Source organism: Heteronotia binoei, chromosome 13 (genome assembly GCF_032191835.1).
Source record: "Heteronotia binoei isolate CCM8104 ecotype False Entrance Well chromosome 13, APGP_CSIRO_Hbin_v1, whole genome shotgun sequence".
In the NCBI taxonomy this organism is placed as follows: Eukaryota; Metazoa; Chordata; class Lepidosauria; order Squamata; family Gekkonidae; genus Heteronotia; species Heteronotia binoei.
The window spans coordinates 46,414,000-46,441,090 of record NC_083235.1 but is presented as its reverse complement, the minus strand read 5'-3'; the positions used below and the strand labels follow the sequence as shown (position 1 = coordinate 46,441,090).

Genomic DNA, 27,091 nt, shown 5'->3' with positions numbered 1-27,091 from the left:
TGTGAGTGAGCTTTGGCAAGTACCTTAACCTGCCTCACAAAGATGGCAAAATAGAAGAGGGAGAGCCAAGTAGTGATCCACCTAAGCTGGTTGCAGGAAGGACAGAAAAAAAACAATAGTTTCTGCCCAATTCCCTAACAATTTTTCAAAGTCCCATCCTGCCCCCCCCCCAGCTTTTTCCTGTCCTCCTTCCCCAGACTCCTTTATCAGAAACCCCACCACTCAGCCTCTGCCTTTCAGCACCTATTTTTAGATGCTCAGCTTCAGGGAGGTGTCTTTTGCGGCTCAAGCGCCACGCACACAACTGGCAGCCAAACAAAAATAATAACAGGTCCTCCATCAAGGAGGTCAGGGTGGTGGACATGTGCTCTTTCCCCTCACCCACCACCCGCTCCCATTTTAGCTTCACGAGCACCCTTCAAGGCCACCGACTAGAACACAGCGCCCACTCCCGCACCGTGGCTCTACTCTGGCCGAAGCAAGCTCCTGGAAAACAGGCAGAGCTGTAAATGACAAGGGATGGGGGGGGAGAGCCCTCCATGTAAAAAGCAGTATTTTTACTCTCCGCCCCCCGCAAAGGACCAGCCACCAGACAACCAGACGATTATTCACTCACCCTCGGGTCCTTTTAAACTTACCAGTCAAACTCCCAAACCGGCTCTTTCCTTCCCTAGCCGTCGCTCGCTCCCGTAACCCAAGCGCTCTAGAACAAATAGGCGCATCTGAACCCTTTCCCCCTTCTGGCCTATACCTTCCATCGCATTTCAGACAGCGAGACCCTCGGGGCAGAGTCCCCCTTTCGGTCGCTGAAAGCGTCCCTCGCTATGCAGCCTTAACGGTGCCACAGAAGTAAACAACCGACACTCCTTGGAGCGGCGGTTGCCGCCACTTCGGTCTTCTCTCACATCAGCTCCCCGGCCTGCGGGATGACCCTTCAGCCTAACGCCCCTTCATCCCCCCCTTGCCCCAGCCCAGCCCCACGTCCCCCCCTCCGCCAGGCTCCTTCCAGCAAGCACCGCCATCACCCTTCAGCGAGCGTCACCCCCTGGAAAACCGACCCTGAGCCCAGCTTTCTCATCCCCCCTCTCCGGTCATCACATACCTCCTTCTAGGCCCGACGCCAACGAGGCCACTTTCTGGAAACCCCTGTCCTTATTATTCCCGACCGCCGCCACAGGAAACGCGCCAGCTTCAACCCGGATGCGAGAATCCGCCAGCACAGGGCAGGCTCACAAGGAAACCTGCGGAAAGAGCCGCTCTAGCCGCCTGGCCAATCTTCCTCGGGCTTCGCTCCCTCCTCTGACAGACAAAGGAGACCCCGGAGTGCCGGAAGGTCTGCGCCTGAGCAGGGCTGGCCCTTAGTGGTGGGTGTGCTGAGGGATAAGGCGGGGCTTGTTGATGAAAGGGAGGAACGCTCAGTTTAGGGCGCTGTTGGACTGACGTTTATTTAATTGCCCGATCTCGTTTTCCTCAGAAGTAAGTCCTATTAAGTTCCCTAGCATTTACTCTCGTGCAAATAGGCATAGGATTGCATCCTTAGACGCTTGGAGTTGCAGCTGTAAATCTGCGCGGTTACAGTCCCTTGAGCCCAATGGGGCTTGATTCTGAGTGAAAATCCTTAGGAAGTTCGTGCTGTGTTCTGGCTCTGTGTCTTGGACTCTGAAGCTCCCTGTGTTTATCACCCTGACTGTACAAATAATGGATACATAATGTGTCATGAAAACAATGGTTATTGCTTAGTTTCTTGAAAAGGGGACGTCAAGAGATCATGACGGTCTGGAAGCAGTTCCCTCTTATCTGGAAGTCCTTTCCCCCAAATCAGATGAGGGAGATACATTCTGCACCTGCTAAGGAATGCTTCCATCTGTTCTTATGTGCCAGGATTGAACTCTGCTATTGAAAACTGGTATTGGGTCTGAGCTCTGGCACAAATTAAGCAATGAGCTATTCTCAGAGGTGTATGATGAAACTTGACCATTTTTTGACAAGGCAACAAGCCTTCTGATGTGAATGCTCTGATACCTCCGACATTATTTGAGTCTGACTCTCTTGCTGCATTCAGAAAAAATGTTTGACATATTAGTTGACAACAGAAATGGAAGAGAAAGCTGAAAACTTTTTGAAATAGGCCTTTACCTCCACACGCCCCCCTCTTCTGTAGGTATATACAGTTTCTGTGCAAGTATAAGGTAATGTGCTTGTGATGCTTTTGTTGTATTAAATACTATTTTGTTACAAATTGCATGTTAGCTGTGCTTGACATGCACTTTTTGTTCTGTAATATGGCTCGCTCTCCAGTCTCAGCAAATGTTGGAGCATTCATTAAAGCAACACATGTTGGAGCATGTACAGCAGACCAGAATGTGGGACTTTGTGCTTCTTTTTGTCAAAGGTAACAAGTGGCCTCCTGTCAGGGCTGAGGCCAATATTGAACTAATATTATATCCGCATGTTTCTGACCATATTATGCTTTCTCCTTTGCCACAATTTATGCACAAAGAGCAGCACATATAATGACAGAAAACAGAACGGAACCTTTGACCTGACAGCTGCAATCCTTGTGGCCTAAATAATTCAAGCTTTCCAATGTTCCATATGCCACAATAGAAACTGGTTTTTCCAGATGCTATATAATCTCTGTTTCAAGTTTCTAAGCAAGCCCCATGGACTCTCCTGTATGGACCAAAATACATGACCTTTATCTTATTTGTATGACCCTTTAAAATTAACTTACTCTTTAAAAATTCAATCTACGTGAAGGAAAAGAATACTAAATGCATTTTACAATCTACCTAATTATTTCATGCAGTGCCATAAACCACGTTGTATATTTCCCAGATTACTAATCTATCAAATTGTCTAGATGCTGAGAATATAAGTGCTTCTTTTGTACCTTATGATGGGCAAACAGCCACTGATGTCTAAGCTTTGGGCAGTTTAAAAGGCACTGGAAACTGGAAAATGCCCTGAAAATTATGCAATAGCGCAGTCCTCCCTATCTGGAGTTTTGCTATGTATTTTATTAGGGATCGTGGTTAATTCAGCCCTGATTGCAATTAATTTCATATGGGGATCATTTGAGTCCAAAATACAGCATCCATTTAAACCAATATGTAGAGCCCAGCCTTCCAGGAATCAAATTGGCAATTTTGATTAAAGCAGCTATACCATTTCATTGGACAAAGGAACTGTTCTCCTTCTCTCTGCTGTGCTGCAGTACCACCTCTGTAGATGGTCATCTGTTGATATTGCAGCTACTAGATCAGGATGGATCAGGTAACACCATGGGCCAGTAGGGTTCTGTAAAATTTCTGCGGGCTCTAATCTGGTTTTCCTGGCTGAATTGCAGACCTGATTGGCCTCCAATTGAGAGCTCTGGCCATATGAGGATGTCTCCCACATTTATAGTACTTGTATCACTAGTACCAAATATAAAATAAGTTTTGTCTCCCAGGGACTGGAGAGACTCAGGAGACTCCTCTGCCAATCCACTGGCCTCACAGGCCAGGGTTGAGACTGCATTTCTCAAAACATCAGATCTAGCACAGGACTGCAGTTCTGGCTGACTTAGTGTCAGGAGGTGTGGCCTAATATGCAAATAAGTTCCTCCTTGGCTTTTTCTGCAAAAAAAGCCCTGTGTGAAATGATGGTGACACCAAGGGTGTGGCCTAATATGCAAATGAGTTCATGCTGAGCTTTTTCTACAAAAAAAGCCCTGATCAAATCTATGTTATTGTGGAAGAGATTCTGTTACCAGAAATAGTGTGAAAATTAATGTCAGAAAATTAATACCAGAAAATAGTGTGAAAATAACATGTATACATTTCTGTGTGTACACAAGGGCACAGGTGATCCTCACATGAGGATTTTCAAATGTGTTTCATATTATTTCCTTCATGGAAGCTTTCTTTGTATGAAATACGTAATGGTTAATGCCGTTTTCAAATGTACATTGTTTACTGTGGCTGCAATCCAAGGGACATTTGCCTGAGAGTAAACCCTATTGAATAACATTGGAGTGACTTCTGAGCAGATAGTTTAAGATTTGATCCCTGTGAGTTTTACTTATAATTAAAATTTTCCCTGAATTGAGGGTTAGGAAGAGTGAATCCAGCCACACACAATTGTGGTTTCTCACCATGGTGAACTGTGTGAGTACATTCTTAAATGAAAGAAGTGACTGAGAAGAAGACATAAAAGAAAGGCTACAGAACTAAACCTAGAGATGATGTACCCAACTCAAGAGACTGCATGAGGAATATTTCCTATACTACAGTATAGTATACAAGGAATTATATGACTGTGAGCTGTACTTTTTATTCTACTGTATTGAAGCCTAAATCTGATCGAGTCCTTTGTCAATAAATCATGCTGAAGGCATTCAGAGAGCCAATGTGGTGTAGCTGTGTTGCATTAAGATCGGGGAGACTCAAATTTAGACCTTCACTCACCTATGAAGCTCACAGACAAAGACAAAGCAATCCTTTGCAGAGTTTCTCCATTCTCTTGATTTGAGTCAGCATAGATGGGAGTAATTCTGCATAGGATCACCCTAATCTGGGGAGGGATGGTGGCTCAGTGGTAGGGCATCTGCTTGGTAAGCAGAAGGTTCCAGGTTCAATCCCTGGCATTCCAACTAAAAAGTCCAGGCAAGTAGGCGTGAAAAACCTCAGCTTGAGACCCTGGAGATCCACTACCTGTCTGAGTAGACAATATTGACTTTGATGGACCTGTCGGAGCGGGAGTAGCAGAGTGAGGGAGATGACTTGCCCGACACAGGGCTTCAGGAAAGAAAATCAGGCCGACACGTGCAACTAGTGCCAAAAGGTGTATTAACATATATACACGACAAGTGCTCTCTTGTGCAGTCTATACAATATCACCTCCACGGACAAAGTGCTTCGCCTAACCACCATCTCACAGGGAGAGACCTGTGTGATGCACACACAGATCATATATAGTCCAAGCAGCCAATCCTGGCCATGCTGACTCAGCAGATTGCATCACTTGGCTTCTGCCGGCTCAAGCCGGTCTGCTGATCAGGTCACTGTGACCTAGCCTGGCAGCTAGATCACCAGCTGTCATACTGTAGCTGTCAGACTGGGTTTATGTAGATTCTTGCTCCAACACACCTCCTAATCTATTTAAACCCAGTATACCCAAACACTTTACACAGTTTTCATGTTCACTTGCAGTTAAACATTTCGTGAATATATCAGCGGCATTCTCATCCGATGTACACTTTATTATTTTTATGAGGTTTTTAGCCGCTGCTTCCTTCACATTTTGGTACCTGATAAGTATATGCTTGCTTTTCCCTCGAGCAGCTTGGTTCTCCGTCAGTTCTTTGGCTGCTGAGTTGTCAGTATATACTGAAACTGGCAAATTTACAGGTATGCTAAAGTCCCTCATCAGTTGTACTGCCCACTCTAGGTTAAGTACACATTCGTTTATGGCACCGTACTCTGCCTCACACGTGCTACATGCCACCAGGGTCTGCTTGGTGGCTTTCCATACTACTAGGGCATCTCCCAGAAATATTCCAATTCCTGTGGTTGATTTTGCCTTGGGCCGGTCCCCCCAGCTTGCGTCAGCATAGGCGCGTAGTTCAGGTTTTTCTCCTACTCTGAGGGATAGCTTACGTTCTATTGTGCCGCTGAGGTAACGTAGTACTCTTTTAGCCGCCACCCAATCTTTGTGGTGGGGTTCAGCATTTTTCTGGCACAATATATGTACCGCATAGCTGATATCTGGCCTGGTCCAGCACGCTAGGTGCAATAAGGACCCGATCAGGGACTGGTATAATGGTACATTCTTGAATATCTCACCTTCAGGTTCCTTGCTATAACCTGTGGTCATGGGTGTTTGCACACTGCTAGCTTCGTTCATACCATACTGAGCTAGCAGCGCTCTCACTTTGTTGCTCTGGGACAGTTCAAAACAACCATCGGCCCTCCTCGCTATTTCCACCCCTAAGTAGTAGCTCACTGGCCCCAGGTGCTTGATAGTGAACAGCTTACTGGCTGTTTCTTGAAACCATGCTAATTGTTGGTTGGAGTCCACTAAGACAATCAGATCGTCCACAAAGATGAGGACTATCATTCTGGACTCTCCCACCACCCTGCTAAACATGCAAGGGTCTGCCAGATGCTGGTTGAATCCTACTTTCATTAATGCTGACTTCAAACACTTGTACCATGCGTGTCCGGCTTGTTTCAAACCATACAAGGCTTTGTTCAGTTTTAACACACCACTCCCACCATCAAAACCGGGGATTTGTTCCATAAACAGCTCCTGGTCTAAGGGGGAGTTCAAATAGGCTGTCTCGAAGTCAAAGTGATGGGCTTGTTGCCCCGTACTTCCAGCCTTACACAATGCTGCCCTGAGGGTTTCAGCTTTTAAAGTGGGGGCAAACACTTGCTGATAATCCAATCCCTTCCTTTGGCTGAACCCTCTGGCCACTAACCTGGCCTTTCGTTGCACGGCTCCGTTTGCGTCTTTCTTTAACCGGTAGGTCCACCTACAGGAGATAATGTTCCGGTTGCCCGGCCTTAGCACCTCAGTAAACACTCTGTTTTTCAGCAAGGAATCATATTCCTTCTGCATTGCGGCAAACCATGCTAGCCTTTCTTTACTATCTAGCTTCAGCACCTCCTCGTATGTTTCCGGTTCAGGGGTGCTGACTTGGTTTGCACTTGGGAACCCGTATCTAGCAGGAGGGATGCCTTTTGTGGCTCTAGCCGACACCCGTGGCCCTGTGCCAGGATTCGGCTCACCTTCTCCAGCCCCACTGGGTGCCACCTCCTGGGCTGGGCTTCTGGGCTGCGCTCCAACATTCTTATCAGTACTTGGCAGCATTCCCAGGTCTCTTTCCGTAGAGTGCAATCTTGCCCAGCTGGACTCACTAAATCCAGCGGACCTACTAAAGGTTAGCTTCGCCCGCTTATCACAAAAGCGATATGATTTGGTTTCTGGCTGGTAGCCCAGAAAGGTTAGGCTCACTGCCCGGTCACCTCCTTTCCTTCTATGTTTCAGAGGAATATTCACCCAGGCTTGGGTTCCAAATACCCTCAGAAAGCTCAAATCTGGGCAGTGGTTATATAGCCGCTTATAAGGCAAATCATTTACAGGCTTACACCAAACCCTATTATGTACGTATGCCGAGCAATGCATCGCTTCCGCCCAATAACGAATTGGCAGCTTTGCATCCTCGAGCATGCTGTGCATTAATGTTTGTAACACGGCGCCTGTTCGCTCGGATAGCCCATGTTCTTGGGGCGTTGCTGGGTTCGTCAGACGGTGGGCAATGCCCTTGTTCTCCAGCCAACGTTTCATCTGGTTAGATAAGAATTCCCCCCCTCTGTCGGTTTGTACAGCTAGGAGATTAACCCCTAATTGTCTCTCCACTGCTTTGACCCACTTGGTGAATGTCTTATACACCTCAGACTTATGCACCATGGTGAAAACCCACGCGTACCTCGTGTGGTCGTCGGTGGCCACCAAGCAGTATCTCCTCCCCGACAGACTCTTTGGCAATGGGCCAATAACGTCTAAATGGACTAGTTCCAGGGCTCGTGTGCTTTCCCTTGAGCTTTCTTTAGCAACAGCACACGCCTTGCTTTTGGTCTTCTTGCAGACCTGGCAATCCAAGTAACATTTGCAAGGATTTACTTTCAAACTAGGCACAAGCTCCAGGGTTTTCTTTAACGCCCTAAATCCGCAGTGCCCAAGTCTCCTATGGAGCAAATGTATACAATTATTGTGCACAGGCTCATTCGACACCTGAGCCACCTGGGCACAATCACTCTGGACCACATACAGTTTACCTTCCCTCTTTCCTGTCACAAGCAACTTTCCCCCACCTCCCAGGATTTTGCAGCAGGTTTTCTCAAATCTCACCTGGTATCCCTGGTCAAACAGTGTGCTAACACTCAACAGGTTAGACTGCAGTGAGGGTACATACAACACATTTTGCAACATACATTTCAGTGCAGGAAATTCCACATTGCCTGAGCAAACAGAATTGGCAGTGGTCCCATCAGCCAATCTCACATACTTATGCTCAGGACTGTCAATGTTTTTCAACAACTCCTTCTCGCAGCAGAGATGGCTCGTTGCCCCGGAGTCTAAAATCCAAGCAGACCCTGTGCTCTCTACTGCAGACGTGACCAGCCGGGTTGCTTCCTCACACGGGCTGGCGGTCCTCCGCTCTCGCCGCACACGCCCCCGCCTCTTCTCCCTCTCAGGGCAAGCTCGGAGCAGGTGCTGCGACGACCCGCATCCATAGCAGCGACGGACTGCAAACGCAGTCGGCTCCACTTCCTCCACCTTCGGACGCCTGCCAGCAGCAAAAGCTGGCTCATTCTTGGCTGTCTTCCCGGACACACCGATAACAGCACGCTGCCCGGCCGACACCCCCGGACAGCTCACGGCCGCAATTCTCTCTTGGAAGTCAAGCAGGTGGGCACAGACGTATTCCATGGTCAGGGTCGCTACGTCCACCGTCTCCAGAGAAGTTATCAGGGGAGTGTACTCAGGTGGCAACGACGACAGCAAAATGTACACTCTGTCGTCTGGAGCTACAGTCTTGCCTCTTGCCTCCAGCTCAACGAAACAGTCCGTTAGCCGTTTGATGTGATCTTTCACACACCCTCCAGCCGGCATAACGGTGCGGAACATCCTCCTTGTCAAGGCCATGAGGGAACCAGCAGTGGTGCTAACATGCACCGCACTCAACGCGTCCCAGGCAGCCTTGGGAGTGTCCTGCCCTCGCACATAAACCAGCTGGTCATCTCCTATAGATAGCACTATGTTGGCCAGTGCCTTATCCGATAACACAGTCTCGGCAGGAGATAAGTCAGCAGGGGGGTTACTCACGAACAGCCATTGCCCTTCACGCTTGAGGTAGTGTTGCATTCTCAGGCTCCACACCGCGTAGTTGGCTGAGGTGAGCTTCTCAACGGCTACTCCAAGCTGTTGCTGAGCCATCGTACCGACTCCTCCTCACGGCTGGCTGCCGACATCCCTCTGGCTCTCAAACAGAGAACGGTGGTGCTTCTGTGTCCTTCACCGGCGTTCCTCGCCTCCGGCTCTTTCCAAACTCACAGTCAGCTCAACTCTCAACTCTCTCCTCCGCACAGCGGAACCGCCCTGGGCCCATAACCCTGTCGGAGCGGGAGTAGCAGAGTGAGGGAGATGACTTGCCCGACACAGGGCTTCAGGAAAGAAAATCAGGCCGACACGTGCAACTAGTGCCAAAAGGTGTATTAACATATATACACGACAAGTGCTCTCTTGTGCAGTCTATACAATATCACCTCCACGGACAAAGTGCTTCGCCTAACCACCATCTCACAGGGAGAGACCTGTGTGATGCACACACAGATCATATATAGTCCAAGCAGCCAATCCTGGCCATGCTGACTCAGCAGATTGCATCACTTGGCTTCTGCCGGCTCAAGCCGGTCTGCTGATCAGGTCACTGTGACCTAGCCTGGCAGCTAGATCACCAGCTGTCATACTGTAGCTGTCAGACTGGGTTTATGTAGATTCTTGCTCCAACAGGACCGAGGGTTTGATTCAGTATAAGGCAGCTTCATATGTCTGTATGTCCAATCTAACACACAGATTGTTGTGAGAATAAAAAAGAAATCAGAGAACCATCAATGCTCTCCTGAGTTCCTTCAAGACACATGTAATAGATATAGATCAGGGGTCTATCGATTAAAAAACCAAATGATGACAACATTCAGAGTAAGAAATCAACAAAGAGCAGTTTTCATAACAGAAAATAGAAGGCTTTATAATATATATATATAAAGAAAGCCAGTTAAAGACTAGGATCAGGGCCACCCATATTTGAATCCCCACACTCTGCCCATGGAAGCTCTCTGGGTGACCTTGGGCCAGTCACATACTCTCAGCCTCACCTACCCCACAGGGTTGCTATGAGGAGCAACTGGAGGAAAGGAGAAGGATGTAAGCTGCTTTGAGCCCCCATTGAGGAGAAAGGCAGGATATAAATACAGTAAATAAATAAATAGTTGAAAATAAAAAGCTTAACATTACTTATAATTGACATTGATTGACATATCACCCACAGAGTTTTCGTAGCCTGATCACTGGTTGTTAGCAAGGGGCACACAGAGATCTTACAATGACTAATAAATATACACAGGAACCCTGTTTAATTGTTTTAGAGTGCTGGCATAAATCTGCATGAGGTTCACACTTGGATTACTAGCAGCTATTCAGCTCTGTCGTTTCCCTTTCTGTAAACTATCTCTAAAAAGCTCTTTAGTCCTATAACATCTTTTCCTGCCATTCCCTTGGCCTAGGTGCCTACCTCTCCAGTTTACATTAACGTAAACATTTGGTTATGTACTAAGACACATTTGTCTGTGGAGCCATAGGTCAGATCCCTGAGACAGACCTCTCACGATGATAGACTTTTGCAAACTTTATGGCAAGAGGTGAAGTGTGATTTAACTGTACAAATACTGCAGATGCTACCAAATTAATCCTTTGAATGGCTGTTAAGACATGATTTATGTGTGAGTATTGATATAAACTTCGTCCAGATCCTCGGAACACAATGCATATTGCAAAATCGATGGAAATTCTTAGGAGCAGAGTGTCAGATCACAGGATCCTCTGGGGGCAAATTTAACGTGAGTCACTAGGTGTTACTGTCACTTTAATACTCTATCCACTTGCAATTGGCGGAAAGATTGGAACATTCCTGCATGTTGAAGGATAGCGTTGTGCCGCGATTGGCTGCTCTGAACGCAGCAGGACACTTCCTGGAATGTCAGCAACCCACCAACGTTCTGCCAGGTCTCCTCGCTGGAAAAGTGGTGGTGGGAGGGGGTTATCTTTTATCACGTAAGTGATTAATAGCTTCCGAGTTGTTGGTAAGGGGGATGTGGGATTTCAGTAATCTCGTTGGTGTTTTGTGCCTTGAAAGAAATGGCTGCATGAATGCTGTAGGATAGGGCAGAATCCATGTTCTTTAAGAGGAACACTGCTCACCAGCACATTTACCAAGTTGTTTCATTGTAGTTTTAAGTTCTCGCTCCCCGCCCCCCCTTCTGTTCTAAGATCATGGTGGAGGAATTTCCTTTAGTATTAGCAAATCAACCTTTGCTTTACCCAGAAGAGAAGCATGCAGCACCAAACATTTGCCAGAGGTACACTTTGTTTGCACTGGTTGAATGGTGGTGGAAGATTGTGTTAAAAACGAGAAAAGATGTCTTTTTTCCCCATACAGTGACATGTGATCAGCTCTGCAGTTTGAGCAAGGATGCTTTGCCTGTTCTTTTTAAACCAGCTTTATACTAGTGATAAAGAGAGACTTTGCATATTGTGCTGAAAGAAACAGGTAATTGTTGATAGAATGATAAATGTATATTATGTATATAAATGTATATATGTATGTATATGTATGAATGTATATATACTAAATGTATATAGATATATGTATATTAAATGAGTAATCTGCTTAAACTGAAGAGTACATATGCACCACTACAGCTAGTATTTAAATTCTTATTAAGAACATAGTTCTAGTGGTAGTACTCAGTTGTAGTTGGGTTTTTGATATGATAAAATTTAAGTGACCCTGTACTATCCTATTTTATTCAAAATTTGAATTGCTGGACAATAGTACAAATAAGTGCTTATTCAATGATTGTTCTGATACATGCTGATCTAGTCTATGTTCATGTGGAAACCAAGTAGTTAAAAATTATGATTTTGTACGTCCTAAGATTTTAATCAGATGGGGCTTTTATTACACTGATGCCAATGTTTTGTATTCTTGGTTTCGTGAGGGATTTTTTTGGATTAATCTTGGGTTGTCGGAGTGAGCTTTTCTTTTTTTCTTTTTGTGCTGACTAAAGATAATGATAGAGGATCTATTTGCAAATATATATGCTCTTTTGCTTAAAAACACTGAGGTCTCTTTTACCTGTTACCATAAAACTAGAATCGGGATTTACAGATAAACATTAGACCAGAGGAGTGGAAATGGTTGCTTTGCCTAGACTTATGTTCACAAAATTGAGGGAGAATTTGTTTTAGTGACGTCTTACTCCAAATAGGCTGGCTTTGATATACAGGAATGTACAAGATTGTTGTTGTGCTAGCTTTGTATCTTTTAGAGTTGTGCAAAAATACAGAATCTTTGGGATTTTTAATCAATTAATTATATTCTAAATATTAGCTTACCTCATGGTCCAAAAGTTATATTATTTGGTTATATTAAATATTACATTATTTTGTCAGATTTGGGATCTGTTTTAACCCTTTTTGTGGATACTAAAATAATCCTTGTTCTTTTTGTATGTATTGCTTATTAAATTAATGCCAGACAACATTAAGAAGCCCTTCTGCCTTTTCAAATAAGTTTACAGAATGTTGGGCCATGTTCATAAAGTTCTGGAAAGAAGAGACTACAGAGAGCATTTATCTGTGTTTTCTGTGAGCTGCTCTGAGCAATCTCGTGTGGTATAGGTATTTATATTTTGAGGAATTACAGAAACAATGTTATTATAAATCATTGTTTACTTACTAAATTGCAGGAACAGCCATGAGAAGTTTTTGCTTATGACAGTAGGACCATGCTAATTTTTTGGATATTTATATGGGCAAGCTAAATCAAGATGTGTCATTTATATTATAACCATTTAGTGAGCTGGCAAATTTTATTTATACTCTGCTTGCCTCACGGAATTATGGATCAAAATATTTGTTACAGCCCACACGTCTCACTGAATCAGTGTTATGTATTCAGAGATCTGTACTTTGTTTACATATGTGTTTCTAACTAAAATTATTTTTAAAATATATAAATAAAAATAACATCTCCTGGAAAATGTAATTTTATGTCTGAGGCGAAAAGCTTAAAAAGACAATTGGGGGTCAAATAAATGCAGCATTAATGTTTTTCTAGTGCCAAAATACTAAAAGAAGAAATCCAAAACATGAGCTTGGAAATGAGCAAACTGGCATTTTTATTTTACATTTTGTTTTTTATTTAGGACAATGGAGAGGGAAGTTGAGATAGTAACTTGTATGTTATAGTTGTGATTTCTAAATGTTTCATAGAATGCTGCAGGAATATCTGAAATGTTCTAGCTGTATGGTCAGAGTGGTAAAGCTGCAGTACTGCAGTCAGAGCCCTCTGCTCATGACCTGAGTTCGATCCCAGCAAAAGCTAGTTCAGGTAGCCGGCTCCAGGTCGACTCAGCCTTCCATCCTTCTGAGGTCGGTAAAATTAGTACCCAGCTTGCTGGGGGGAAAGTGTAGATGACTGGGAAAGGAAATGGCAAACCACCCCGTAAAAAGTCTGCCATGAAAACGTTATAAAAGCAACATCACCCCGGAGTCGAAAATGACTGGTGCTTGCACTGGGGACTACCTTTACCTTTATCTTCTGTTAGACTTTGGGTAGACTGTAGACATCATAATGTTAGTCCTTGCGGGAAGGCCGCTGAATATAATTTTCATATAGTGATGATCCATATGGCAAACAGATTGTAATAGTTACAGCCTCCATATAGTATTTCTGCTGGGTGGAAGTGTTATCAGCACCTTGCATGCTGGATGGGGACGGGGGTGTTAAGAGTAGTTCAAACAAGTAACTTCCCAGGCCATGGGTGGTCAGTTCATAGCATGGTGTGCATGTAGCACAGGCAATACAGATTTGTGACATGCCTGAACATAAGTCCTATAATTTTGCGGTATAAAGCATCAGACCTGTATTCCTGCATGCCTTCTAGTAATATGGTGTGCTTGATTCTTGGAATATTAGACAAGATATGAAACTACACTGTGTGTGCGGGGTATGATGTATGATAGAGTGCTGCCATTTGGACTTGACATGTGGAACTCTTGCCAAGCTAGCAATCCCTGTTTCAGAATATATCTTCTAGAGCAGAGATCTGAGCTACACAGCTCTAAAATCAGTATTTGAATTTCATCTGCTTAGAAACTGAAGGGCCATGTTGACCAGAACTTAGTCTCTTTCACTTCTTTATTGTGTTATGATATACAAAGTAGACACATTTCAAGATTAGCATCACTTCAAAAAATATGGTATGATCCTATGTAAGTTTTAGAGCTGAAGAAATTTCCTTTCAGTGAGAATGGGAGGAGACTAAATTGCACTGGGTTGATAAAAGTAACATGATGCAAGTTGCGTATGATAGGTTTTTAATGTTCTACTATTGGAGGTCAGGAACTGGATGGCAGAGGGGAATCTATTCAATAGAACCTTTCATAAATGAAGACCATGAAACAGTGCTTTCAGTAGAGGAGGGCACAAAATAAAGTTAAACAGTAGGGTTACAATAAGAAGGTTTTATTATGTCCTGCAATATTCTTATTTTTTGTTTTGCTGGCTGGTTTTAAAATGTTTTACAAAAACCATTTACTCAGATATCGGAAATCAAAAGGCATTGAACATGACGACAGAAACCTTTGTGAAGGATATTAAACCAGGCTTGAAAAACCTAAACCTTATATTCATTGTACTGGAGACAGGTGAGTAAAAAGCTTGTTATGGTTAGTTTGGTTTTTTAAAATCTTGTAGGGATTAGAAGGGAGGCCAGTTCATTTATGTTTCATAAACATCTTATTTATGAGCATGTGACTATAGGTCAAATGTGACAAAAGATTTTAGAAGATTTCCCAGCAGATCTCCAGCAATGTTCCCTCTAAGCTGTGAAATCTTGTGAGCAAAAATTCTACTTTGTGAGCTACTGACATTAAAGTTGTGAGCTACTGCATAAATTAGTTTGCTCTTGGGTCATTTTTCCTGAGCTGAGACAAAAATGTAAACTGGAGGCTAAAAAATTGTGAGCTAGCTCACATGAACTCAGTTTAGAGGGAACACTGATCTCCAGTATGTTTTTTTATTAGTAAATAGCAGTTTGGGTGTATGTATCTGTGATTTGGGTTGGGATTAAAGTATGGAAGTGAAGGTTTTTGGTTATTTAAAATACTTATATGCCACTTTTCTCCTGCATTAGAGACTTAAAAGTGGCTTACAAACTTTAAAATCACAGTACAATTACTCAGAAGCCAAATCCATCAAGAAATCAACTTCTCACATTTGAGTTGTAAAATTCAGGCTGGTTTTTAAACCCTTCTTGATATCCCTTTGATCTCAAAAGCTTGGTTTAGCAATTGCGAAAAAGCTCTAGAACCGGCAATGGGGGCAATACTGCCCACCTACATCAAAACAAAATATCTGCTGAGCCAAAGAATAGTTGTGTGGGAGCACATCACAGACCCAGCCATGTTGGCACTTTAGGAGGTGGTGGCAATTTAAAACCCTGGGGAGGTAGGTACCTTACTCCTAGCAGCTGGGCCAGTCATCACGTCCAAACTGTGGCTGCTAGAGATGAAGAGGTCTAGGGCCAGTGGCAAGTCTTGGTGCAGATTTCCCTCCACTGTAAAGTGGGGTAACTAGACTTATGCAGATGAACTGAAGAGGTGGCAGTCTGCAAACTAAGGCAGTAAGCATCTTCTCCCTTCCCAGTCCCATATAGCAGGTCTTTATATCATCTCTAGGTAGGGGGTAAAGTTAAAGCCCTGCAGGTAGAATTACGTAAATGAGGCAGCAGTTTACAGGCCAGGATAGTGAGTTGCTTGTGCTGTTTTCTCAGACCTCAAATGGCATCTTAGAGTAACTATTTTTTCCATTGGGGGAAATAGATAGGCAAGCAGTATGTTGCCTCCAGCAAGGCAAAGGGAGTCATCGGAATGGAAGAAAATGACATTGGAAGGAACAAGTTAAAATCTGTGGGCCTAATTCAGATTGGGATGACTTCCCTAACACATTGCTATTTAGAAACATTGGATGCCTTCATGGATATTCCAGTATGTTTCTCCTTTCTGCATGCAGGGATAGTGTGATACAATGTTATCTTTCTTAGGTAATGATGGTTGTGTATAGACTTTCTTCTGTTTACGGTCAAAATAGTGAAGATATTGCATGATTACTATAATAGTTACATACTGATAAATAAAACTCTGTGAATTGGGTAAGTAGGCTAGCTTCCCATCATGCTGAGTGTATAGCCCTATACAGAGATTTCTGTTTTCAGTATAGTAGTATATTCTGTGGATTCAGAAAAAGGTTATTCTATCCTGACCACTGGTTATTGCCAATTAGCATTTATGTCAGAATATTCTCACCTCATTTGTTAGTGAACATTGCACGTCAGTCTATCGCCTTATACTGAATCAATGTCAGTATTATCAATTCTGATAATTGGGCAGTGGCTCTCCAAGGTCTCTAGCAGAAGTATTTTGCATAATCCTTTTAACTGAAGATGATGGAGACTGAACCTGGAACCTTCCGATTATAAAGCAGATGCTCTACTACTAAGCCCCAGGCAGTCCCTTCCAATTCTATATTTGTTACTGTTTTGTACTGAATGTTGTTGTTGAGAGGCAATACATTTTACAGCTCACTTTCTTCTCTGTTTTTGTTTGTTTCTGGGGTAAAGTGAGGCTTCTAACAGCTTCCATGGGTTTGGGGCTGGGATAGAACTCTTGTTGTTTCAGTATAAAAACAGCAACATCCTCTTAATTACATCAGACTACGTTAACTGCTTCATTACCAGGTCGGGTAACCAAGACAAAGGATGGGCATGAAGTACGGACATGTAAAGTGGCAGACAAAACTGGCAGCATAAACATCTCTGTGTGGGATGACGTTGGCAACCTAATTCAGCCAGGAGACATCATCCGACTCACCAAAGGGTATAGATCATTCTTCCAGTTGGAGTGGAATGGGTGGGGAATGGGAACGGGAATTATTTCTTTGGCTTAGCTGAAAGACTGCTAAGAAAGAAGCATCTGTTTGAAATCTGTTTGAGAGACTCCTAGACCAGGGGTAGCCAAACTATGGCTTGGGAGCCACATGTGGCTCTTTCACACATATTGTGTGGCTCTAAAAGCCCCCCACCCCCCGTTTGCCAGCTTGTCTCTTTAAATCATGTCTCCAGGCCACACCAGCCAGCGACTTGGAGAATGCATTAAAAGTTAAGTTGCTTTCTTTCTACCCCCCCTTCCCTTCCCCCCTCCCTCCCTCCCTCCAACTTCTGACATTCATGTCTTGCGGCTCTCAAACTTCTGATGTCTATTCTATGTGGCTCTTACGTTAAGCAAGTTTAGCCACCCTTGCTCTAGTCCTATTTACAATTCCTTGGAGGCAACTTCTGTTGAATACAGTGGAACTTATATTTAGGACTGGGCTGAAATGGTGGTTTTCTGCTCATCTTTTCCCTCTGTCTCTGTGTATGTGTGTGAGGGAGAAGGGGAAGAAGGAAGAGAAAGTGATGGATTTTTCTCTTAGTTACCAAAACTCAGCTGGGAACTGGTTTTTCAATTATGAGTTCTCCCTTTGCAAAACGAAGACAAAGCTTTAAAAGTTTAATTTTTTCTCCTGTCTGGGTCACTGCAGATGTAATATGGCTTGGCCTTTGAGCATGGCATTTAGAGCAAACCACCTGATGGCATGCTCCCACCTTACAAAACCTTCTCCTTGTGCACAAATTATCCTCACTAACCCTAAACATGGCTCTGTTGTCACGGTTGTTACTGCTAACCAAGGCTCACTCTTCAGCTATGGATAACAAAACCTAGTTTGTATGAATGATGGCTTGGCAACTGGCCCAATCATAATGGTTCATTTCAGTGGAGGAAGTCATACTGAAGGGGGGATGGACTGAAGGGTGGGACGAGCAGGAAGCATGTGATTCTGTGGCTTATCTCACTTACTTAACCATGGTACAATCTTTTAATTAGTAACAAGGAAAGGTGATTCTCAGATGTACATGGACCCTTACTTTTTCTTAATGGACACCATTTCCTAATGGACACAGTTCACCATAGGCACACCAGCAGTCATGGCATGTATTGGCCATCTGATAGGTGTGCTTGTAGAACAAAAAAACTAAGCCAACCTTTCTTCTGTTAAAAAATACTTGCATTTTCCTGCACAGAGAGATCTCAGGAAAAAGATAATGGTTGAAGTTGCATTCAGCTTCAAGTGGCCTATTTTTACTAGCTTTGCTGCATTTTAATTTATTATAATTAAAGCTTTTTCAAAAAGATAACCATTGTGGTACTGTTTAGATTAGCAGTACATGCTGCTTCATAGCCCCTAAACCAGCATAATTTTTAAAAGTATTATGTCTATATGATTAGCCTATATAGAGATATAGTCACATCCCATTAATTTCAGTAGGTTTAGTAAGAAACAATGCACAGGATTGTACTGTCAGTTTGTCCTTGAGCAATTTGTTTAGCAGCTAAATTTCTTATGATGCATATTAGGTTTCAATGCCCTTCCCAGTTTTCCTAGTTCTGGTTCTCTGACTAGGATGAGAGGTGTTGCTTGGAAAAGTGGAAATTTTGAACAGAACAGTAACATTCAGGGCAGGATCAAGCCTGCCATTTGGGGATGGATAGTTACCAGCACTAGCATTTTTTATTCCTTGCACACCACAATCATGCACACTACCACAATCATTGCACACTAGCACAATCATGTGGAGGCTTCTGAAAAGACCTTCAGTGACCTTTTCAGTACCTTCTCTGTACTTTGATTTCATGTCACACTACTGAAGTGATAGCATAAAAAGCAGCAGTTTTTAGAGCACCCCCTTCATCCCTTCTGACTACCGGATGTAAAGAACAAACAGTGATTGCCTTCATGCCCTGAATGTAAGCTTCTTAGAGACTTTTGCTGGGCCACTGTCAGAAACAGAATGTTGGGTAAGATGGATCTTTGATCTGATCCATGACAGCAGTTTTTAATGTTCTTTTGGATGGCAGTCTTTGAACATCCAGAGCCTAAGAGCACAGTGGCTTTAGCACAGAACAAGGAACTCATGGGAAAACGGCCCAGGCATATGGGAAGAAAGCCAACCATGTGTGCTAAAGAGCTAGTGGTGCGTATGCCTTCCCTTCATATGCCCAGACAAATACAGAAGTGCGTTAAGGGACTTTTGATCCCTTTCAAGTTTTGTGTGGATTAATTCTGGAGAGGTGATGCACATATTGCTCTTATGATCCATGATTGCACCAACGGTTGTTCTCATGTCTAAAACCATTGTAAGAGAACAGACACAAAACAAGGACAGTGCCCTGTATTCTGAAGGCATGGCTAGTCAGGTCTCCTTGAGTGGGAGTGACCACAGGCTTGGATAGTGAGACTTGAGTGCTGGCTACAGCTGGAGGTAAGGAGCTGGAACATAGGCATGTGCCTAGTGGACCAATTAATAAGCCAAGGCACCTTTCCCAAGCCTCAGCCTAAGCAGGGTGAGAAGTAAACAGGCTCAGCTGCCCTGTTAACAGGCATTGAGCTCCTGCGGTTGCACTGTGCTTTAGCCAGGATCTTACAAAGAAAGATTGTTCTCACTGCCTGGCTCTGGAAGGGGATTGTGTGCAGCCAGGCAAGCACTTCACTTCTTTTGCACCACCTTGACTTAGGCCTTGGAGCTGGTTGGAGGGGGTCTTTATTTGTACAAAAAGCCCAGCAGGAGCTCATTTGCATATTAGGCCACACCCCTGGTGCCAAGCCAGCTGGAACTGCGTTCCTGTTCATTCTTGCTCATATTTGAATCCATCCCAAATAACTGTGGTATTTGAATCCATCCCAAATAACTGTGGGGACAACTTGAAGAAGTAAAACTATACATAGTAACTAAGATGCCTTAATAAAATTGACAATGTTTGGAAACATGATGGTGATAAAAACATTTTGCAATTGTGTGCAGCACCTTCCTGCCAAAGTTACCAACTGGGGCAGACTGACCATTTTGGTTATGGGGAAATTTCCTAGTGAGTCACTGACATAGAAGACCTCTGGTGGCCAGGCGTGAGCACTGCCGAGCCCCGGCAACTCTGCCAACATCTCAGGGGCCACTTGACTCCGATAATCAGTAGTAGTAACTGGAGGAAGCAGTGGATGAGCTAATGGCCATTGCTGGCACCGCTGAGCCCCTGCAATGTGAAAAGCTGCTTAGCTTGGCTTGTTTCAGGGCCATTTTCTCTTCCCAGCCTGCTCTTGATAATCAAGCATGCATTCTGGATACATATTCTGGCCTAACTGTTTTAGGTAGATAAGCAGGCTGAATTTTAAAGCTAGCATTTTTCTAAGCAGAAACCCTTGCCTTTCACTGTCTTATTGTTGTGTCTGAAATGATCCAGAATGCAATGCAGTGCTGCATCCATGATTTGGGGGGCCATCTAGCAATGGACCCCTTAACCTGAAAGATGTAGTTTGTGCAAGTAGGAATCTCTCACATGGAGCACCTGTGAAGTTCAGAGTGAAAATGACAGCCTTGGTAGAAGAGTGGACCCTTTGCGAGCCTTGAAGCCCTGGTAAATGAACAATTTTGCCATTTTCTAGAGCCAGCTCTGATGAACTGGGCACTTGATTTTCCTGCAAGCATGTTGGACCTATGTGAGAACAAGTTAGGAGTGTTTTAAGTCTTACCGACTTCAATGAGACTTAAAGAACATCTGTACCATCCCACTCTAAGCAAAGTTGCTTGCTAGCCTGTTTACTTCAGCGTACTTAGAAGGGTGTATCTGCTTAGGATGGCACTGTGAATTGTCGTCAGATTGCATGCATTATTATACAGGACTGCAGCTCCACTGATATAAATCAGAAACCAGGTGAGCTAATGGTGTAGTTAGCCATCCAATGCTCTGAGGGCAACCAAAATCAGATGTTATATTGTGTGTTTAGTATATATACCATGTTGGAGGGCTTTTGTGCTGCTGACACTTAAGTGTGGGTTTCTCCTTTTCCAGGTATGCATCAATTTTCAAAGGCTGCCTGACTCTGTACACTGGACGTGGAGGAGATCTGCAGAAAGTTGGAGAGTAAGACTTATATAGCTTATCCCAAAATTGCTTTCAAGTGTTGGAGATGGGGTAGATGGGCTTGGTTAGTTCAGATGCAAAGCCTAGTTTTGCTCAAACAATAGTGTTGTTATAGAGAGTGTAATCTACTCTGAAGTAATGGAATGAACTCCCCCACACTTCTAGAGTAGAATGTATCTACGGTGTTTGTGTGTAGCTTACATTATGGTAAAGTTTTCAGTTTTATTTCGCATTTGTTCTGAATCTTGAGAGGCTGGTCTGGCTTCCGAACCATAAAGCTCCATAGCTATAGAACAAAGGTCCAGTGCTATCCAAAACAAAATTACACGCCTTGCTTAGACTTGCATTGCTAATTCTGCAGGACTTCTGTTTTATAGAATAGACTCAGTAGTGTCCATTTGGATTACACATTGTGACTATGCATTCTGAGGTACATTGTGTATTATTTCCCCTTACAATTTAGTCCCAGAGTTCCCTAAATAGTTATTTGAAAAATCCCACGGTATAATTTACCTAAGTCTAAAAAATAAATTACTGCTTGAATCATGCCACTTTGTTAATTGGGTCATCTGTGTACATGGGGGTATCTAGAGCATGTGTGTAACTGGAGTCAGGTCTTCAGTGATATTCTTACCTTTAACAGAAGTTCACTGGCAGAGCTGTCACTACCCATCTCTGTCACCCACTTTCCCTTTTAGTAATGAACTGAATAGTTCTAGTCCTTATCACTCTGACAGCATAGACCAGGGGTCCTCAACCTATGGCCCGCGGGACAGATGCGGCCCGCTGAGGACGTTTATGCGGCCCGCCAGGTCCCTCCCCTGGATTTGGCAGCGCCTCCCTCCTGCTCTGGCAAGTCCCAGGAACTTGAATCAAACTTTTATTTTTAACCTTGCGGATGCTCATTCCTTACCCCTCTGGGGAGCCGCGAGAGCTGGGCACGAAACTGCGCGGGGAGAGAGGCGGCGGCAGCAGCAGGTGAGGTGAGCGGAGGGGCTCGCACGAGGCAGGAGCCGTTGGGGCGAGGAGGAGGGTGAGGGAGGCGGGCAGGGCATGCGCTGACGGGCGAAGTGAAGTTGCAGATGCCGAGGGAAGGAGAGAGGGAGGAAGGAAGCTGCCGCACGTGCCCCTGTATTGTTTCGGACCCGCAGCGTTAGGTGGCGGTCGGCGCAAGCGGAGCAGTCCAAGGTCAGAGGCTCCAGAGAGAGAGACGCGAGCAGGCGCGTCCGCACTGACCTGGAAAGGGGGAGGGGTTCTGCCTCGGCTCTCTTTCCCTCACTTTGGGAGAAGTTGTGCGGAGTCTGGGGCTGGGGGTGCACAGGGAGGCAAGCGTCTCGGGCGCACACCCGGGCGAAGTGGGAGGGGGGCGTGCTCAGGCACTGCCCCCTTCGGAGCACGAGTGGTGCCACATGGAAGGGCCACTGAGGAAGCTCTGCGGGGTGGGGGGATATAGTTGTGTGTGGTGAAGAGTTGTTGAGAAAACAGGCATGCAGACAGGGATACCTCTATTGTGGCTGCCCCCAGCCTGGCTGGAAGCACGCACAGGTGTAGGAGAACAACACCTGGGGGGGGGAAAAACCTTGGCCTGTGTTCCAGACTTTTGGTGGCATCGGCGGTGCCCATCCGTCAAAGTAAGCGGCGTACCTGGAGCTCGCCTCCCCCTCCCCCAGCCCTTGGCTGACAGACAGTGACTTCTCCAAAGTGACTCCCATTGAAATACTGGCAAGTTTGTTGATTTAACTTTACTTCATTTTAAATATTGTATTTGTTCCCGTTTTGTTTCTTCACTTCAAAATAAGATATACGCAGCATGCATAGGAATTTGTTCATAGTTTTGTTTTTACTATAGTCCGGCCCTCCAACAGTCTGAGGGACAGTGAACTGGCCCCCTATTTAAAAAGGTTGAGGACCCCTGGCATAGACTGAATAAAACTCTGTGTTATCCGGGTTTGATTCTGACACTTTGAGCTTGTGTCTCTTTAAAGAAGAATTATGAAAACCTGTAGTGCAAAAATTATGGTCAAACATTTTGCATCTACTGATGTCTGGCAAGTCTAAGCCTAAAACAGATCTGAAACATGGTGTTTCTGGGAACTATTGTCACTGCCACTAGTTAGCATGTGATACCTGTACTTGCATACTTTGCGAAAGAAGGAAAGGTATGGTCAACCATACCTAACCACTCCATTGACCACGGGGAGGGACAGTGGCTCAGTGGTAGAGCATCTGCTTGGTAAGCAGAAGGTCCCAGGTTCAATCTCCGGCATTTCCAACTAAAAAGGGTCCAGGCAAATAGGCGTGAAAAAACACAGCTTGAGACCCTGGAGAGCCGCTGCCAGTCTGAGTAGACAATACTGACTTTGATGGACCTAGGGTCTGATTCAGTAGAAGGCAGCTTCATATGTTCATATGTTTATATGCTATCTTTCCCACTGCAGGTTTTGTATGGTTTATTCTGAAGTGCCAAATTTCAGTGAGCCAAACCCAGAGTATGTGGCCCAACAGTCACAAAACAAAAATGTGAGTATAATGAGATAGCCTTAGTTGATGCTGACAAGTGAAGTAACTTTGGCTCAAATTGTGGAAGTATCTGATTTCCCCATGGGGTATCCCACTCCTGGGGCTGTTCTTTATTCCATCACAGGGTGCCTTTGTATCTTCTGTTGCCGCACGAAAACTGGATACTCTTGAAATCCTAGTTTTCCTTCTACTAGAGCCATGCAACAGACATTCCTTCACCTGATTCCCATTATCACCCACTTCCACTGTTTCTTTCTGTTCTCCCACACATACCATGGAACAGCCTGCTGATAGATTAACCAGATCTCAGGAATGAAAGCACAAAGCTTTGGATACCAGGACAACTGTTTGGAAAACATGCCCATAGATTTACCAGATCCACAATTTGGGGAGGGGTGGGGGCGGACATCTATGCCTTTAAGTGTAACACTGTAGTGCTTCATTGAGGCACTTCATTGAGTGTGCTTTCTTTTATCATGGTGCTACAGTAAGAAGGAGAATCTGCACTGAATGGTTTTTTTTCTGTGCAGTTCTTAAAAATGCAGGAGCTTCCTCTGGTTATGGACTTGGCAACTCTGCCGGTTCCAGGACCAGGCTTTAGGGCTCTACCTTCTGATCCTTTTCTAATTGGCTTGGTTTACGTCATACTTTTGAGAGGCTATTACCATCAAGAAGACTTCCACACTTCTATGCAAAACAGAACTTTTTATGAAGGCATCAGAACTGCAATATAATGGAACAGTCCAGGAGAGTACTTTTATAAGGGAACAGGAATGTCATCTGTTGCAATATTTATTGTTTGTATCATCCTACTTTTGTGCTGTCTTGCTACAAAGGTAACTCACTTTCCACATTAGTTATGGTTTCCCACATCTTCAATGGTTTTGTTTGCATTGTTCCCTAATTTCTGTAATCCTAGTCCTACTGCAGGTAGTCCCCTATGTAAGCACCAGTTGTTTCCAACTCTAGGATGACGTTGCATCACAACATTTTCATAGCCGACTTTTTACAGGGTGGTTTGCTATTGCCTTTCCCAGTCATCTACACTTTACCCCCAGCAAGCTGGGGACTCATTTTACCAACCTCGAAAGGATGGAATGCTGAGTCAACCTTGAGCCAGCTACCTGAACCCAGCTTCTGCCAGGATCGAACTCAGGTCGTGAACAGAGCTTGGACTGCAGTACTGTAGCTTTACCACTTTGCGCCATGGGGCTCCTTACTGCATTGTTACTGGAGGTCTTGTGCTGACTGAATGGTTTTCTGTATTTTGTGATCCTCCTAGAATATTAGTGAGGAAGGCAGGCTATAAATGAAGTAAACAAAATAAATAAATACATATTTTCATATCAAAAAGTTATATCTGGGAAGCATCTGCCTTTGACAGAATATGTGAATAATTTTGATTGTTTTCCCCAGACACAGAATGACAATTCAGCACCTGCAGCCTCTCAAACTGTACCAGGCCCCTCCTCCTCAGCAGCAGCAGGTAGGCAGCCCTCTTTAGTATTGCAATGAAAACTCAGTGCTCTCAGGTGAGTGATGCACATGACTTGTTTAGCCAGGAGCAGGTTTGGAAGAGTTATTATCTTGCTATATTCTTTAGCCTGCTAGTAGTGCAATGTATGCTGCATGGCTTTCTATGCCTCTCTGATTCCTGTATATCTAGGTAGTGTTGTGAATAGGAGTAGTTCTATGCAGTTAGATGTCCTTAAGCCGACTGATTTTAAATGTATTGAGAGTCCTTATCACTCCACAGAATGTATCCCAGAAAAATTTAATGGTTTAGTCTCCATGGTTTCAGTAATGTTTTTCTCCTATACTTATTTTTAAGCCTCTGACAACCAGAATGGCAATGGATTGATTACCCCCAGCAGCTCCACACACCCACCAACTGTTCCCACCCATCCCACCAGTGGTCGCATCACCCGGAGCCAGCCCAACCACCAGAGTGGAGGGTCATTGGGAACAACTTCCTCTTCCAACCCAGTCAGCAATGGCAAAGAGACACGGCGAAGCAGCAAGAGATAATGGGTGCAGGACTAGAGGGCAGCTCTTCTTTTACCATCTGCTTGTTACCTTTTTACCTTCTACTGACCTAACCCTGAGGCAAGCAGTAGATAGTGAGAAGAGATGGACACTAGGCTGGAGCACAGACTATGAAACCAGCTTAATTTTAGCCACTGAAACGTACTTTTAACATGTGATGCTGAACACTGGGTGAGGAATATAGTCTTCAGCATATTTATATTTGTATTTCATGTAAAAGTTGTACTTTTCAGGACTCCCTACACATGTATACAACATTTTCATTCTCTGCAGGAAATTGGCACAATTACTCTTTCATCTTTGTCTGATTTTTGTCACACCATTTATCTGCTCATATCACTTCCCTGCCTTATGGGCATGTGTCCTTGAATTTAGCTCCATTTAGACTTCTGCAATCCTTAAAAACCATTTATTGACATGGTAGATTCGTAGTGAGGTTTGTGAAACTATCCTGGATTGAATCGTTTTAAGGTTGCGAACAAAAAGACAGCTATGCTTGAATATCTATGAAGTGCTTAGCTCTCAGAATATCTTTTACATGGGAAAGGGGTATAGCAAATCGCACACAAATTTATGCAACCTTTTCCAAGCCAAACTAATACTATCTCTAGGTCACCAATAAGATCACGTGTTGTTTTTTTCCACAAAGACATTTTTGATAGCTTGAAGCATCCTGTGGGTAGGCTTCCATTCCATAGATGTAATGATGTTAGATTAGAAGTGTGGGGAAACTGACAAGCAGGTTTTTAATTGTTCTGAAAAACTAACACTTTATTGTTGTTTTTGTGCTAGATGGCTAAATTAGATTGTATGTTTTTATTCCAGTACACTTCAATGTGGCTGGCATCACAGTTTAGTGGGTCAGATGGTCACTGGCTCCTTGGCACATTAAAGCGCCAACCAGGAACCTGTGCCGCCATCTTTGTTCTTATTTAGTGCAAGGTCCTCAGAGATGTTGCATGTTGTTTCTGGCCTTTCCAAGCCTTATGTGAAGAAAGTATTATTCTCACACTCCCCTGAGACACGGCAAGGGTCTCTGGAGCATTCTCAGTTCTTGAGCTCTGTGCTCCTCTTTGGCCAGGCCTCCACTCCCACCTGAGAAACTGAAGGGTCTACCCAAGGTGAGGGGCTCCAAGGGCTTTTAAAAAGCTATAGCAGTTAGTGGCCTGGAGGAACATGAGTTATGACCTACATTGTAAATGAAATTGTAAACTTTGAGAATAGGATGGGATTTTAAAACGTTTGCCCAAGTTTTAACACAATTACTTAAAAGTCAAATGTTTTACATTTTTTGTAATTGTAGATCTATGGCCATAAACCAACGATATTTAAGAATATTTTAAAGGCCCTTTGCTTGGGCCTGATTCTCTCCATTCCTGTGCCTCTGTTCTTTTTTCCAGACTATTAGTATGAACTACTGGAAAACAGGTTGTGATGGTGTGGTTGTTTTTACAGGAACATTACATTTGTCCACTCTGGTGTGGCTACTTGAGTGTACTATCAGTGAATGTTTTGGGAATAAATACTTCAATCATCTTTTTTTTCTTTATTTTGGAAATCTCTGATAAGAGTAAATGGGTCATTCTATGTAACTGTGGGTACAAGGGCAAAAACT

The 27,091-nt window shown here is 44.1% G+C and overlaps 2 protein-coding genes and 1 long non-coding RNA gene across 4 annotated transcripts in view; 1 reads left to right on the top strand and 2 right to left on the bottom strand.

Moving 5' to 3' along the window:
* Nucleotides 1-1,415, bottom strand: part of RNF41 (ring finger protein 41) — a 54,184-nt gene extending 52,769 nt beyond the window's left edge. The window contains exon 1 of one of the 2 annotated variants that reach the window (XM_060252760.1): nucleotides 1,103-1,415. The gene's annotated coding sequence lies outside the window, so the exon portion shown is untranslated. The remainder of the gene's footprint in view (nucleotides 1-1,102) is intronic. The other variant, XM_060252761.1, reaches the window with a different exon arrangement.
* Nucleotides 1,416-11,266: 9,851 nt separating this feature from the next.
* On the bottom strand, nucleotides 11,267-14,546 carry LOC132581503 (uncharacterized). Its single transcript, XR_009556127.1, has 2 exons — nucleotides 14,429-14,546; nucleotides 11,267-11,367 (listed from the first exon to the last, which is right to left on the bottom strand). It is a non-coding gene; the product is annotated as an uncharacterized LOC132581503 (long non-coding RNA).
* NABP2 (nucleic acid binding protein 2) lies at nucleotides 14,389-27,012 on the top strand. Its single transcript, XM_060252762.1, has 6 exons — nucleotides 14,389-14,544; nucleotides 16,635-16,773; nucleotides 20,839-20,910; nucleotides 23,349-23,430; nucleotides 24,847-24,916; nucleotides 25,262-27,012. The coding sequence occupies exons 1-6, from the start codon at nucleotides 14,466-14,468 to the stop codon at nucleotides 25,456-25,458; spliced, it is 639 nt and encodes a 212-aa protein (XP_060108745.1). The 5' UTR covers nucleotides 14,389-14,465; the 3' UTR covers nucleotides 25,459-27,012.
* The last annotated feature ends 79 nt before the right edge of the window (nucleotides 27,013-27,091 follow it).

Bases quoted from the DNA above. Each gene is read 5' to 3' on its own strand.
- NABP2 (XM_060252762.1), top strand. From the start codon at position 14,466: ATGACGACAGAAACCTTTGTGAAGGATATTAAACCAGGCTTGAAAAAC. The intron at 14,545-16,634 runs GTGAGTAAAAAG...CTTCATTACCAG, and splicing joins ATTCATTGTACTGGAGACAG to GTCGGGTAACCAAGACAAAG. The intron at 23,431-24,846 runs GTGAGTATAATG...TGTTTTCCCCAG, and splicing joins AACAGTCACAAAACAAAAAT to ACACAGAATGACAATTCAGC.